The 15,330-nt window shown below is 36.9% G+C and overlaps 2 protein-coding genes across 2 annotated transcripts in view; one reads left to right on the top strand and one right to left on the bottom strand.

Annotated features, from left to right (window-relative positions):
* Positions 1-2,433, top strand: part of ITGA4 (integrin subunit alpha 4) — a 34,694-nt gene extending 32,261 nt beyond the window's left edge. The window contains exon 28 of the mRNA XM_054277597.1: positions 133-2,433. Within this exon, the coding sequence (XP_054133572.1) occupies positions 133-225 (93 nt within the window). The 3' untranslated portion in view covers positions 226-2,433. The remainder of the gene's footprint in view (positions 1-132) is intronic.
* Positions 2,097-15,330, bottom strand: part of CERKL (ceramide kinase like) — a 52,759-nt gene continuing 39,525 nt past the window's right edge. Inside the window, exons 6-13 of the mRNA XM_054277596.1 lie at positions 11,180-11,254; positions 9,942-10,119; positions 9,613-9,681; positions 9,264-9,289; positions 9,073-9,181; positions 6,034-6,130; positions 4,726-4,892; positions 2,097-3,826 (exon numbers count right to left, since the gene is read on the bottom strand). Coding sequence (XP_054133571.1) covers positions 3,745-3,826; positions 4,726-4,892; positions 6,034-6,130; positions 9,073-9,181; positions 9,264-9,289; positions 9,613-9,681; positions 9,942-10,119; positions 11,180-11,254 — 803 coding nt within the window. The 3' untranslated portion in view covers positions 2,097-3,744. The remainder of the gene's footprint in view (positions 3,827-4,725; positions 4,893-6,033; positions 6,131-9,072; positions 9,182-9,263; positions 9,290-9,612; positions 9,682-9,941; positions 10,120-11,179; positions 11,255-15,330) is intronic.

The following is a 15,330-nucleotide window of genomic DNA, read 5'->3' as shown; positions in this document are numbered from 1 at the left end:
TATGACAAAGCACTTGCAAATACCATACTTCATAAATACCATACATAGGCATTTTTATTTTAAATAGTCTTTTATGGTTTAGATTTGATGACAAAGATTTGCTGACAACAGATTCCAAATTATTTATTTCAGATTGGCTTCTTCAAAAGGAATTACAAACAGATCCCTCAAGACGAGAACAGAAGAGACAGCTGGAGTTTTAAAAGTGGGAACAAAAATGACTAAGATGGCAAATAAACATTTGATTTTAAAATGAAGAAATTCAGATTAATTCACAGGAGAAACATCAGCAACAAGAAATCTAAACCTTGAACTTACTTGCTCTTACAAAACATGCTTTATTTCCTTGAACTGTATGGAGGATACACCTTACAGTACTGTTCTAATATGAAAATGGTAAACCAGTTTGTTCTGAAGTCTCCCAGTAATATTTGAAATGCCATATATATATGTGTGTGTATATATCTGGTTTCAAACAGACAGAAGAACACTAAAGGTAAAGACAAGAATTACTTACCAAAAGGAACTATTTGTAGAAAGTAATAATTTTGGCCAATCCTGGAAAGTAAGATCTCAAACACATTAGCAGGAGTTATTCTATAATTTTTAAAGTTTCAATAATATTTTGATCAGGCATTCAAGAAGAAATCCTCTCTCATCTTTGTCTGGCATTTTACCAAGGGTAAATTAGCTCAAACCCATAGGACTGTGAGTAGGACACACAGACATAGAAAACAGCTCTCAGAAGCTCTGGGCTTCTGCAGGTAAGCTGGTAAGCTTTGGCTTCACGGGCACAGCCACATCACTGAAGGTACTTAGACACCCAGGCAAGCCAGAACCAGGAAGGCCAAAGGTGAATTCAGAGCAGGGAATTGTGTGGACTAGCCTGGAGATGCAGCTGTAGAAAGATTAAAGTATTGGAGAATATAATTTGTAGCCATCCATAACATTGTACTTGCAAGCATGATAGAATTACTTGTTTCATCCTTTCCTCACACAGTGCTGCCATAAGGTTTTGGACTTCTCCAACGAATTATTTCTATGTGGGTTTTTTTAAAGCAAGTATTTATTTTTATTTATTTGAAGACTTTTCTATAGTACTTTTTATAGGATTTAGTGCTGGCATTCTTCCAGAACCTGAAAAAACGACAGGCTTCAGCTGACAAAACAGAGACACAAATACCCAAAAGACACCAACTGCCAACCACAATGGGCCAAATTTTGTCTTTAGATGAAGTACTTCAGAAAGTACTGAATAAGGAAGTCACTTGGAGAGGCAGCTTGGGTTCTTGGAAGGTGTCAGATATATACCATCCAAACAGGCACCCTCAGCAGCCACTCAGAAGAAAGGCAAGGACTCACCAGAACCATGGATCAAACCACGGCTCTGTACTCCAGGAAGTTTCTTCAGCTAGCTAAGTTTGCACTGCCACCTAGCTTTGGTGAAACAGCACAAACCACAAGGGAAACAAACCTTCCTTTGCTCCCCAGAAGAGCTGGAGAATGTTCAGCTTTTTCAGTGACAGAATTCATTGCAGCAGAAGGACAGAGTGAGGCCGGCCTTGGATGTCTTTGTGAACTGCACCCAGAATGGAATGTCCCCTGTACAAAAGCTTCAGAGCTGCACCATCCATCCTGTGGGAATTAGCCTGAAACTCAAACCCACTGCAAGTGCCTTCAGCAAGCACTTCTGCTACCAGAGTGCTTCGTGCCATAAAAGCCGTGTTGCCCACAGATTCCAAAGGTATTTGGGACCATTTTGTATCTTCCTTTCACTTCATTTGATGCCAAAGATGTAGATCACTCCAAAGTATGTTTTCCTCTAATATCTACAGTGCAAGGACAAATGAATGTGCAAATATTTTTTTAAAAAGGCAAAATAAAGTATGTCAAGAATTAAATACTTTCTTGCAAATATGTGTGAAAACTGTACCAAAAATGCTTACCTTCCAAATGGCTTTAGTGAATTTTTGCACTTTAACCAAAAAAAACCTTTGAACAGAAATTAGCTTGACATTACAGCATACTGTGAAAAATATACCTCAAATACTGGAAGAAGCATTCATGTTCTTTTGAGTACAAACAATGCAAGGAAGTGAAACAAAAGCATTTTATTTATCTTTGAAATAGTTTACATAAGTCAGTACATGTGATAATAATGCCTTGGAAATTGTACACTTTCTATTCAGGTTTGATTGTTAACATGTATATGTTGGTTGCCTTTTCGTAGGATATGAAGCAAAGTTATGAAGCTTTTATAAACCAAGTTGACAAAAAATGAATGTACAATGTCCTGATGGTGGCAAGATTATGAAGTATTACTCAACTGCATTTTATTAAAAAAAAACCCAAACAAGTTTAACAGATGAATGCTGTTGATTCTGCAAATTCAATTCTTTTGTTAAATTTCATTTAATAAATAAGTTAAATCTACTAAGTGTTGCTGGAATGCCTTTTTAAACAACTTAAAGAAGCTTAGTTTGAATTGCCTTAGCATGTTAAAATAACTTGATGGGATAGAGTATGAATTTTAAGTGGAGGCTGCTGCCCGTGACTTGGACAACAGGCAATAGCTTGGTTTTAGGAGCCAAATGCTCACCTGCAGTGCTCCAGGTGTGGTACTTAGTCCTGTGTATTTATCACATATAAGAATTTTTACAACTATTTAAAATCACAGTAGCTATAGAATCTCTTGAAAAGGCTTAACCCCTTGATTTAGCAGCATCATACAAAGACTGGATTTCACATTACACTTGACAGCTTCCTGAAGAAAGTACCAAAACCAGCTCAGTCTTGCCCTGGCCCAATGCAGTTTTTGTTTGTGCACTGCCTTCTGAACGGCTCCCAGAGGAGGGACCAGGAAAACATGGTTGTTATCCATGGTCCTGCAAAAACACAGGTGCTACTTCTCATCTCAAAAGAAGCCAGTTCCCAGAAATAATATAGTCTTAATTTGCTGTCCTCTGAAATAATTGCCTTTAATATTAAGTAAATTACCAAAACCACAAACACTCAAAAATTATGTTTATGCCCTACAAGGAAATTATAAAAATTTAAGTCAACTCTTAACTTATTTATCACAACTTTAGTCTCAGCAGCAACAAAAACTATGCTGAATAACGTTTCAATTCTAAACAGAGAAAATACTAATTTTATACAAAGAGCAGGTTTTAAAACACATTTTAACAAAGAAAAGCCATACAGGACATCAACATATGCTTTTGTATTATTTGATTAGAAACATTTTGAGAGAAAATATATTAAGGCAACGTTTAAAAATCATAACTGGAAATAGAAGCAGTTGATTAAAAAAATAAATGCATATATTTTTATTTTGCCACTATTCTTCTGTTAGAGCTGGTGAGTAGAGGTATGGTTCTTCCCTGTGCTGAACTGAGTTGCCTGAGAACATAAATAGCAGCAGCAGACTTAGAAGTATCTCAATCTGAAACAATCTAGACTATTGAAAAAAAAAAATTCCTCTATTCTGATGGATGCTTCTCAAATCCAATACAATCAATTTTCACTTTTTCTTTTTAAAGCCTAATACCTTCAATACGGTTAAATAGAACCTGCTAAAAATATATAATTTAATAACAATTTAAACCTAGAATTAGAACAAATCCTAACCCTTACCAATTAAACTTCTGCTACAACTGATATCAGTACAAGTCCAGACCTTGGAAAGCTGTGCATAGGGGTGAGAACAGGATTCTTTATTACAGAATCTCCAGTTTGTCCCTTCTATATGCAGTTGCATGTCACTTGGGAACTCTCCAGGTCATCAGTGTTCACTCCATAGAGATCAATAAGTTGAGGATGCACCCTAGGAAGCAAGGAAGTCAAACTTTATCAATCAAGTGTCATCAACTCTTGGAATGGGTGTGCTGCTTTTGAGACTGGCGAGGAGAATGAATATGTACAAGCTTTTATATGGAAATAAATCCATATAAAAGGGTGAATTACATTTTGACAATTCCTATAGGTTCATCTTTAGAAGAATATATTAGATTTTGACAATTCCTACAGGTTGAATTACATTTTGACAATTCCTATAGGTTCATCTTTAGAAGAATATATTATATACCCTACAACGTGATCTGCCTTTTATTTTACAGACCAGACTTACTCTGAGCTGTGTGCCTTCAACTAATCCTGTGTGCATTGCAGAAAAATGAGCTGCTGCCCCCTTAATTCCACTGATAATCCTCCCATTTGCTATGTATTTGTAGTCTCATTCTTAGAGCTGAATATGGGGACTATTCTCAAGCAGCATTAAGATTTCCACAATTGAAGAACTACATGTTTTTCTTAACCTTACACATGCTGCTTTCCAAGTAGGAATCCTTGTCCCAAAAGGAGCTCCTCATGGAGACACATTATATACATCTGTTCTCCAAGAAATGGAAGGGTAAAGTAGCAGGAAAGAAGAAACAACAAGTAGTAAAGTAACAGGAGAAGTGGAGTGGAAGCTGATGAAGCACCAGGAAGGAAAGGCCATGTGAGTTATAACAAACCTTTCCAAAGATGAACACAAGGCAGCCAAGGCAGAGGCCCAAACGATGGTGGAAGAGCCAGACCCTGCAGTGCAAGCAGTTCTATGTAGGAGCATTTAGCTCACCTGACTGTGGGACCATCTGTGCCCTACAGAGATGTGACACATCTGAGATTGCAGCACTGATCTGCTGTGGGTATGTGGCCCCTAAATGGGACACTGAACCTTACCGGACATGAACCTCTGATGCTTCCTTCATTAAGTCTCCATCTATATTCCAAGGGTAGTTTCCTTCTGCACTCGGACACACATTTTCCTTGGCATCAGGGCCACTTTTAAGCCTTGGTTGTACTTTTACTTCTTGAACTGTGTAGGTCTCAACAAAGGGAAAATTGAACTAAACCAAACACAGAAAGACAGCAAATAAAAATTAAAGATACAAGGTGATAGCCTAAAACAAAATGGGTTACTTGAAATCAAAAAGCTGGCACATTTTTTGTTCTAAGTAGGAACGTTTAACTCAAGCTTTGACCACATGAGCCATTATATATTCCAGCTAGTGCTTATATATTAATGTGGTGTTTATATCCTAAACAGTGCCTCAGGAAAAAAAATAGTGTTCCAAATACTTTCAGAATATGTGAAAGTCCAAGCAGATTGTTTCCTGTGCTCTGCTCATCATTACCAGTCATCCTGTCCTAAACCAGGATAGTTAGAGTTCTAGTAAATGGTTGTCTCAAGCTTAAAGGAGGACCCACTGTCTGATTTGTAACCACAAAGGCAGAGAGAAAATCAAGGCATTCCTTCAAAAGCATACCTGGAAAGCTTAAGCTATTTCCTCAATTCAGCCATTACTGTTATCACCTGGAATTGTCACCCATCTCTCTCCCAAACTCCCTGTCTGTAGATGAATTCAAACCCAAACCTTCCTGTTACAGTGATTTCACGTAATCCCAGAACACTTGAATGAGTACCAGTGTGCTTGGGCCATGCACTGGGGCTTTAGACATCAATAAGATCTATGTTTGAATATCTCATTTTTCTCTTCCAAGACAGAATTATGACTACAATTTTGAAATACAGTTTTGCAATATAACTAGATGGGATACATACCTGCTAAAAATCAATGCTCACAACCCACTGCTACCAGCAGAGCATGCCATGACCTGCTGAAATGACCAACTGTACCAATTTCTGACAGAGTTGTGTGATGCCCCCACAGTTCTGCATTTTTCATCTCTGCACTACACAAAATTCAGACACAGCATGCATTTCCTTATTGTGGTGGAAGGGCTTTACACCCATAAAACTATGGTACAACACAAACACAATTTAAACCACAACAGATGGACTGAAATAGGCTAATCTGTATTAGTCTAGTGATTTAAAAAAAGAAAAAAAATCAGCTAAAAAGGGGCTAATGTATTCTGACAGGAAGCTAAGTCTCCTTACGAGGATGCTAACATTAACTCTTGCAGCTTGTCTACTTTCACGATTAACTGTTCTTTTTGTAATCACCAGGAAAAAATTAACAGTACCTGATTTTTTGCAGTGGTGTATCTTTTCAGATGCTTTATAAACTCTGTTCGAGAAGTATTTTGTACAACAATAAGAGCCATGCTTCCATTGTTTAACCTGAAAAGCACACCAAAAAGATAATTATCTTTCATCATAATTTGGAAGTAGAATAGGCTCTTCAACAGCCTAGATTAGAAAGAAAAAATTTTAAAAACCTACAAGAGTAAATTAATAGGATAGTCTCAATGGTTTTTCAAATCTTTTTGCTGACCCCCACCCCTTAGATCAATATAAATTATGCACTGAAGTTATTCAGCATCAATATATTTATAGCATACATTGTAACAATAACTTGTAGTTCATTTTCAATAGCCATAATTTGTTGAATACAATACATACAATCTAAGAAAAACTTGCTTTTCTACTTAACAGATGGTTTTTAAACATTAGGGATCACAAACTTCTCATTTTACTTTTCTCTCCAGCACCAAGTAACAGCTACCATAAGTGCTGTGAGGCAGAGCTGTACCCAGAAAACAGTGCCACGGTGCATGGGAGCCCCCCCAGCACAGAGCCAGTGCAGATGGGCTCCCCCACCCCCTCCAGCAACACCCATGCTGCCCTAACAAAGGCTGCCATCTCCAACTCACACTCTCATAGCAGTTCTTGGTACAGCTCTATTTATACATTTCACAAAATAAAAGTTAAGGACTAAGAGTTTTGTACGAGCTAAAACAGTCATGTACTAGAGATTAAACAAGAAGAGCCCCCACAGTGCAGATGCCCCGTGGCTCTCAGTATCCAGTCTCCATGGGTATTTTAGCATCTCTGAGAACTGTGAGCCAGTATCAGTTCCCCCATTCCTTAATGGATTGTACTTGGGCACAGAAACTAACTGGAATATATATCCATGCAACCCATGCAACCATGCTTAAGTCCCATTTGAGTTATAGGGACAGATCAGTGTTCAACAAGAGTACCCGATGAACATGGCAATCCCTGCTGAGACTGCCTTCTGGAGAGAGGTGGTGTATTTCCTATCTTCTGCACTTATATACATACATATAATTATTTATTTATTCAGCAACTATCTTAGGAAAATATCTTAAGAGTGTTTAAAAAAATGACTTCCAGCCTACCAGCCCTGAATGGGATAGTTCAGCTAGCCACTGAACAGCTGCATCAGGAATGTTCTCAGACTGTGGTAGCAGCACTATCTGGGAGGGTAATTGTTACATAAACATTAAGCAAGTCACCTGGCACAGCAGTACTTTGCTGATTCAGGAAAGAGTGATGATGACATTTAAAAAGTTGCCTCCTTATCATATTTGTTTCAATAAAAGGGCACAGCAGACTACTGGGCATTCAGCACTAGGGCCTTTCATCTTTAGAAATGACTAAGAATTCTCATTAATTCTCTAAAAAGTCCATCTGCAGTGAAGCACAACACCTATGCTGTGAAAAAGACATCCCACAGGGCTCACATAGCACAGACAGTTAAATGTATCTGGACACATTTCTGCAAATTTAGACCAGTGTAACTGGTGTTACAGATAGCAGCCAAAGCTTGCACCCCACTTCAAATGACTTCACATGGCAGAAACCTCGTGGGAAAAAAGGAGAGAGAAGAAACCTACATGAGTTCCTTCCATAGTGGGTCTGGAATCTCTAACAATCAGTGCCATGTTTTTGTTTCCCATATTGAAGAGATTTACAGTCAATATGCTATTCACTATGACAAAGGAAACTGCTGTTTGAGTGTACCCTTCCTACTCTACCAGTTGACCACACTTCAAGATCATTTTTAAAAAGAGATGAAAGAACAAAGGGTATTCTTACACACAAAAAAACAATAGGGAGATCCACTGAGCAGCTGCACTGGGATGGAAACTGGCTCATTCAAACCTGCAATAACTGCATGGAGAAGTCATAAAATTCCCTGTCACTGAGAAATGGGGAAGAACAGATAGAAAGAGAAAGCAAAGCTAAAATTCTCATCAGAATTTCCCAACTGACTGGAAAATAAAAACACTAAATGCAGAACAAAGTTCCTAAGATGGGACAGCATCAGAGCACTATCTTGAGGACTGTGAGACTAGCGGGACCCTGAGAGCAAAGAAAACTTCTCGTTAAGAGTTTAATCGTAAATTATTTGGTTCTACATTGTTTCCAAGAAGTCAAATTCTACCAAATAGGCCAGTAATTTTGAAGAAAAATACCTCATCAATTCTTCTCTAATTTCAGCTAGTGACAATCTAATGAAAGAAAAGAGACTCATTCAATAAACTTCCCTGAGTGTTGAGGATTTTTGGTGCACATTCAGGCACACTCATGTGAGTATCTGCATTCTTTTTATGAGGGAGCATTTTGTACTTTGCATACAACTACAAAGTCTGTACTTGCTATTCTGCTCAATTGCCAGCTGGATAAAACAGGTACAAATATTTACCACCTAAGAACTGCTTTGGTCAGCATAAAGCAGGCTCTCAACAAGGAGCTAAAGGCAAAATGAATCAATGTCAACAACCAGCTTACATACTCCTTAGTTTCCCCAAACCCTGCATGTAGAAGCTTCATTTCCCAAGTTCTGAGGGAAACTAAACAAAAATTAATAATAAGAAAAAGGCAAGTGTGAACTTCAGTCCTTAATAACATGAGAAAGACTCATATTTCATTTTTGCTGGCTGTAGAGCAGAAGACAAGGGCCACTTTTATATTTGAAAAAATAAAATTAAATCTAAGGGTGAAGTTTCCCCATAAAGCCAAATCCTATGACAGATGACTGCTCCATGACTACTACTTAAGTCAGACTTGCCAACTAATTTAATCACAGCAATTATCCACTCATAATTCTAGTTAGACTGCTTGACCTTATTTGCCTGATCCAAAAACTGATTACAATTCCTGGGATTATCGAGTCTGCTGCAGTCTCTTCTCCCTCCCCCAGTCCAGAGGGACTAGACTACCTAAACATAGGCTCATATTCTCGGAAAAGCCAAGGTCTTAAGGTAAGATGTCAGAATTTATAGACATGACTAATTCTCTAAACCCATACTGACCTCGTATTAGGTGCCAAGCCTCTTGGTGCCATTGAACACAGACAAGGGATTGCCATAATGCTCACATTCAGGAAGTGACCCTGAATTTTCTGCCATTGATCCTTGCTACCTAAATATAACAGAGTAACTCTATATTACTCCAGTTAATCAGCCATGGTTCAGTTTTAAAAATCCTAAAAGCAGAAACTCACCTTTTTTCATTCTCTCTTTCTTCCTTCTAAAAGGGTGGAAGCATGTAGGTAAAAAAAAAAAATTGAAGTCATTTGCACATTTAAGCAACACATAATTTATTAAAAAAGTAGCATATAAGTGGAACTGAAAAAATCAATAATACTGACTGGAAGACTGTCTTGTAACAAGATCCTCTATAACAGTCTACGGAAAACACTTTACAATATGTACAAGTTTGCAGTTGTCAAAATAAATACTTTTTAAGCTTGTATCACCTGTTGCTTAAATTTGAACAAAGTAAAGAATCTGTACAATTTTATTCTTCTTCATTTCTGTAACTTTGGAATTGCTTGAGTCAGTTTTACTTACCTGTCCTTCTCATGAGTGTCTTCCTGCAGAATTTGTAGAGGGAGAAATGACAATTCACATTCCTCTGGCCTAGAAAAGTAATGACATTTACTAGGATGTAAACAAGTATTCTGACTGTTAGACACACTTTTATCAAAGTTAAGATGATTTTTAGGAGATTCTGAATGTATAGAATTTATCTCCTCTTTGACTTGTAAGATACATCACATCTGAGTTAAATCTGTCTGCAATTAAGATAAACTACTGCTCTCCGTCTTTATGAGATTTATTATTTCCATTTCCTCAAGAAAATAAGAAACACTAGAAAAACATAACATCTCTTGGCATACCTGAGATCTGCCAGGGTTTTGATGAAAGCAAAATCCTTCCTCTGGCTGGAGGGCATCCAGCGGTGCCTCTCTGCCAAAGCCAGCGTCCTCGCCCCAAACCCGAACATGGCCGAGAACCCAAAGCGCAGCAGCTTCCTTGGAGTGCTGAAGGTGCACACATCCACCGCTTGGATGTGTCCTAAAGGTGCACAGAGAGACAAGAGGAAATAAAAATCTATATTTCAAATGACACACAACTTACCATTTCTTTTCCATCTACTTTAGCTGGGGGAAAAACCCGTCCAGACACCTCTCTCTCAGAATCAAAACCAGAATCCATCTAGATAAAATTAAGACTCTATCAAAGTAGTAATTTCTGATGCTTGAAAACGTTGAAGCTATAGTAAAGCATTGAGCTACTTCATAAGGCTGCAAAGGGTCTGACTCTTAATTTTTTGCACATTTTCAACAAGTAGAATCAAGGAAGATGTAATATTGCTAATATTTCCATAAATCTCTGCAACCGTTTCACCAAATATATGTAATGACTGCACATTGTTCTGGAGGATATATGGGAACTCTTAAACATAGGTTTTAAATGTATTCATAACTGTTTACAGTTATAAAATATAAACATATAATTCTGTTCAAAATAGGATATATACATTTTTTTATTTAATAGACCCTGCATTCAGTGTCTCTGATTTTTAAAGAAAGACAGATTAAGATTTTGCCTGTAAAGGGTTTTGTGTTATGACTTGAGAAATAGAACAAAAGCTCTTCCACCGCAGACTGCAAGACCAAAAGAAGCGATATTCAAGAGGGACCTTAATCTTTTTTCTCTTTTTTTAATTTAAAATAAAATTGCTAAAGAAAGACTACCTTGAGAGTAAAATTAACATTTTCTGACAAATTATTTGGTATTTCTCAAGACCTAAAAATAAGGTTTGCACTAGCAACCTACTTTTCCCTTTTAGCATAATTTCATTTTCACATTCAAAACCCATTTATTGTGCAGACCCAGTGGCAAATGATACAGTTTTTTCTATGAATAAAGCTTTCTTATAGAAACTGTTAGTAATTAAAGGAAATGCACCTGGAGCTAAAACTAAGATAGAATAATTTGGGTTTAAAAGCCTTACAATATAGGTTACAGTGACACAGCAAAATGCTATGTCTTTACTGAGCAACTGGTTATGACAAACTTCTACACACTGCTTTGTTATTTATAATATGGTAGTGAATGTAAAAATATTTACCCATTACAATGTGCAGTGCTGCTGTCACTGCATGTTTAATACCATAGAGTGTATGGGCCAAAATATTTGTAGTACCTGTAAAAGTGAAAAAAAAACCTGCTGTAAAAAATCATGAGAGATAGAGAATAACCAGTACAAACATACACAGCATTTTTAATTACTGCATTTTATAAAAAATTAAGCCTTCCCATAAATTCTCTTGTTAATAGCAGAAATGCTGAATAGTATTAAATTAAATCCTTTAAAACTTCCAGAGGTCTATAAAATCTTCTCTGCAAATTCATTCATAAGTGCCATAAAAACAAAGCAGTGGGAGAAACAAGTTTTTCAAAATATTGCCTGCTTGGATTTTTTTTAAATCATCTCCTTAGTCATCACCTCTTATATACCCAAGTGCTGTACTAAGGAACTGGAGGCAGAATCTAATAAGGGGATTACTTTTGGGGAATACTTTTAGGCTGGTAAAATAGACATTGCAAAACTGTACATTTTTCAAGCCAAATGATATTTAATCTAGTCAAAGATAGCTGCTGTGCTTCTTGCAGGCTACATTTTAGACTCTTGGAATAGTGAACAAAATTAATTACTGCACATCAGGTTCACAAGTAGGAACTCAATGACTGAAAAACAGGGCAGGCAGAATGTGACATCTGACAAAGAGGGGACTTGCACTCAGTGCACCCAAACTGATCCATCTCACTTCCATTTGTCACTGCCTGGGTGCTGGCAGCAGCCGTTCTACCAGCACCAGAGAGAAGAACAGAACTTGAAACAAGGGCGTGAATAAATCAGGTGGCAAATAGAAGAAATAGTCAAAACCCAGCAATGTCAGCACAGAGTTGAAAAAGAGAGTGGAAAATCAGCTGTCAGTCTGCAAAAGAAAGAAGCACAGTTGTGAAGGCCCACGACTGCTGATGATGGATATATCACTTTACCTGGGTAAGAAACATGGAGATATATATGTAAATTTTGCCCTTCTGCTTTAATGCTTAGGACATAAAATACTGTGCATCAGCTGACTTTTGAATATAAATTTATTTTTAAAATCATGAAGAAGGAGCAGTTGTGTCTTTCCTAAATAGGTGCAGTTTTAAAAAAAATTCAAATTGATTTTTCTCACTTCTGGCATTAGCCAAGCAGCAAAAGAATTCACCTCTGGAAAAATAAAGGCCTGCCACCAAACAGGCAGAATATTGACTTCTTCATATCACTGATTAAGAGATGAATAATTCAATAAAATTTTAATTAAAATAACAAAAATTACATAAGAACAGTTTAAAACCTAACATTCTCATATAAAAATGAGGTCACATAGATTTTATAATAATTTTCTTGTTTCAATCATTTAATAATCTACAGCAGCAATAGACAAGTCTGGATGCTAAATTTGCCCTAAGTTTTATGGAAGAATTACTTGTCTTTCAAAAGTAGGGGAAAGAAGAGAAGAAAGGAAAAGACTACCACATGTCAAGCAACAGGCACTCAATATTTAAATAAGCACTTTAAAGCATAATGTACCAGATTGAAAAATTTTGCTTCTCCCCAAATTCTGTTTTTATGTCATGCGGAGTGTAGAAAAACATCCTGAATTTGCAAAGACTGATGTACAGAATTACAAAGCTCTAAGGCATCATGCCATTCTTATTCAGGAATATATCTTTGATTTTTTTCCAATAAATAAATAAAAAATCTTTGATTTTTTCCAATAAATAAAAATTTCTCTAAATGAAAAATTTTAGTATAACTGGGAATCTCACAGATCACCTGTTACATCCTTAGTGCACCCTAGCCTCTGAAAGCAATTTAGAACTTCATGGAAAGCTGCCATAACATCAGAGAGAGGAGCTCTGTGTTCCTGCTATATGAAGGAAGTGAGGTACATCTTTTAAGGTAACAGATACCCAAAACCTACAAAAACCCCTACATTTGACCTAAAAAGCAATTCTTCCCAGAATACTACAAGTCTATGCCCAACACTATTTCATATTTGAATGACTTGACAATATTTCATGTTTGAATGACTGCATGTTTGATTTAACTTCCAGATCCAACTAGTTCTGCTTTGCCAGTGAAGGTAGCTGGAGATGTAATTAAAAAATACTCAAATATTTCCTTCAGTCAGTATTATACAGCTCTTATGAACTGTTATGAGTACGTCTCCAAAACAAAGGAAATCACACATACAAGCAGCAGATCGTTACAAGTCAGGTTGTTATTCTAAAAAAATGTTTCACTTCTCACTGAAGATCAAGCTAATTAAAGACCACAAGGTGGAATATAGTTTGGAAGATCAAGCTTGGTATGAGTTTAAGCTGCAATCCTGATTTACGAGTAATTTATCAATGCAGATGGCAGCAAGATACCAAACAACCACAGCTGAAGTCGGTACCAATCTTCAAACTGACTTTAATGAGACCTAAATCTCATTCCTACTAAACAGGATAGGCACAAGTAATTGCATCCTTCTCTTAAATCTTTGGAGCTCATTAACGTTTGCAGAAGTAAACAAAGCAAAATCCCACCCTTTCAGGACTCCGAACAAGAGGAAATAAGTTCTGTGTTCAAAAACAAAAGCACCACATCCACCCTTCCACAAGCTGTAGAACGAGGCCAAGCACAGTTTTGTGGGAGCAACCACCATCATATTCTATAAAAACTCCACTTAGCACATGCCTAGCAGCAGTTTTAATCCCAATAATGACTGAATAATGTGCCTTATTAACTAAGTCCTATACAAGCAGGATGCCAGACAAAATAATCCAAACCAAAACAAACAAGCATACCCAAAACATGCAGCCTATAAACAACGTAGAAAAATATACAAAATTAAGGACCCAAGCCCTTCTTATTTAAATAGTGATTCAATAATGGTTTTAATGCCATTATTCAAACTCCCAAGTAATCTCTTCTCCCCTATGCAAGCTCAAGATATTATTTACCAATAACAACTGCTCCCCTGAACACTATCATGTTACTTCAGAACTAAAAGCCTTTGATGTCCATGACTTGCACTGCTCACACATTAGTAAGTCACATTTTTAGTTCTCACTTCAGCTACTCAATTTAATGTGAAAAGGTTTGATCCATAAAATTCCACCATCTCTATCATTAGCATTTTTTTACAGAAACAATGATTTTATTACTCCAAAATTAAATCCTGTTCAAAATATCAACCGATTTTCCTGACATTACAAACAACTTCTTACCACCTCCTTCCCACCAAAAGTGCAAAAGCATCTCAGTAAGAACAGAGTATCTGCAGGTCATGTAAAGCATGACTGATGAAGGTACCAAACAGAAATTGTAGAGAAAAAAATTGTCCTTGGAAGTGCAAGCACTTCTGCAGTACAATTAACTTAATTAACCAGACAACATGAATATTCATAAGGCTGTTAATGTCTCCCCCATCCAAACAGATAAATGTGATGTAATGACTTCCTAGTCAAGCATAGCTAAAATTCTGATGAAAACTGCACCAACATTTTGGTTCTTTGCCTGAAATATCACAGAAATTAACAGTCCCTCAGTAATATTTTATTTTCTGAATTAATTGGGAATCACGAATTTATTTATATGAACCCCTCTGGATCAAAAGGTTCGTAGGCATCAGATAAAGATTGTCTCTTGTTCTGTAACAACTGGATAGCTTTTTTAATGTCCTTCCACAGTTCCCCCTCCCCTTTCTCTGTTTCCCCCTCCATACAGTTTCTTAGCAGTAGTTCCCATAGCAACAAACACTCTTGCTAATGGCCAGCAGTACAACTGCAGGCTTCCCCACATCTCATCCATTTGATTTGGACCACAATAAGGCAGCTCAGTAGAGTATTTCAGTAAAAACATACTCCCCTCTGGACCTCTCTCTTCAGGAGGTAAATTGTCTCAAAAGCATCTTCTTCCCATCAAGAGGACTGAAAGTTCAAAATGCTGTCTTAGGTACTTATTATAGAGACTAAAACCAGATTTTAAACCACCCACATAATACTATCCTGTAATTCAGTTGTTGATTCCACTTGGCTGGAAATTCCTAATAATTTTGTATAATGGATTTCTGGTGGGGAAAAAAATGTTAACTGACCAGAGTTGCATCCTCATGAGAACAAGTATCATAATTACCTGCTTCCTAACTGAGCACCTCATGGAATATCAGGAAT

This window comes from Melozone crissalis, unplaced genomic scaffold (assembly GCF_028551555.1).
Source record: "Melozone crissalis strain CALT ecotype California unplaced genomic scaffold, PUWL_Pcris_2 ptg000023l_1, whole genome shotgun sequence".
NCBI classification, from domain to species: Eukaryota; Metazoa; Chordata; class Aves; order Passeriformes; family Passerellidae; genus Melozone; species Melozone crissalis.
Note: the sequence above shows the minus strand (reverse complement) of the source record. Positions and strands in the feature narration are given on the sequence as shown.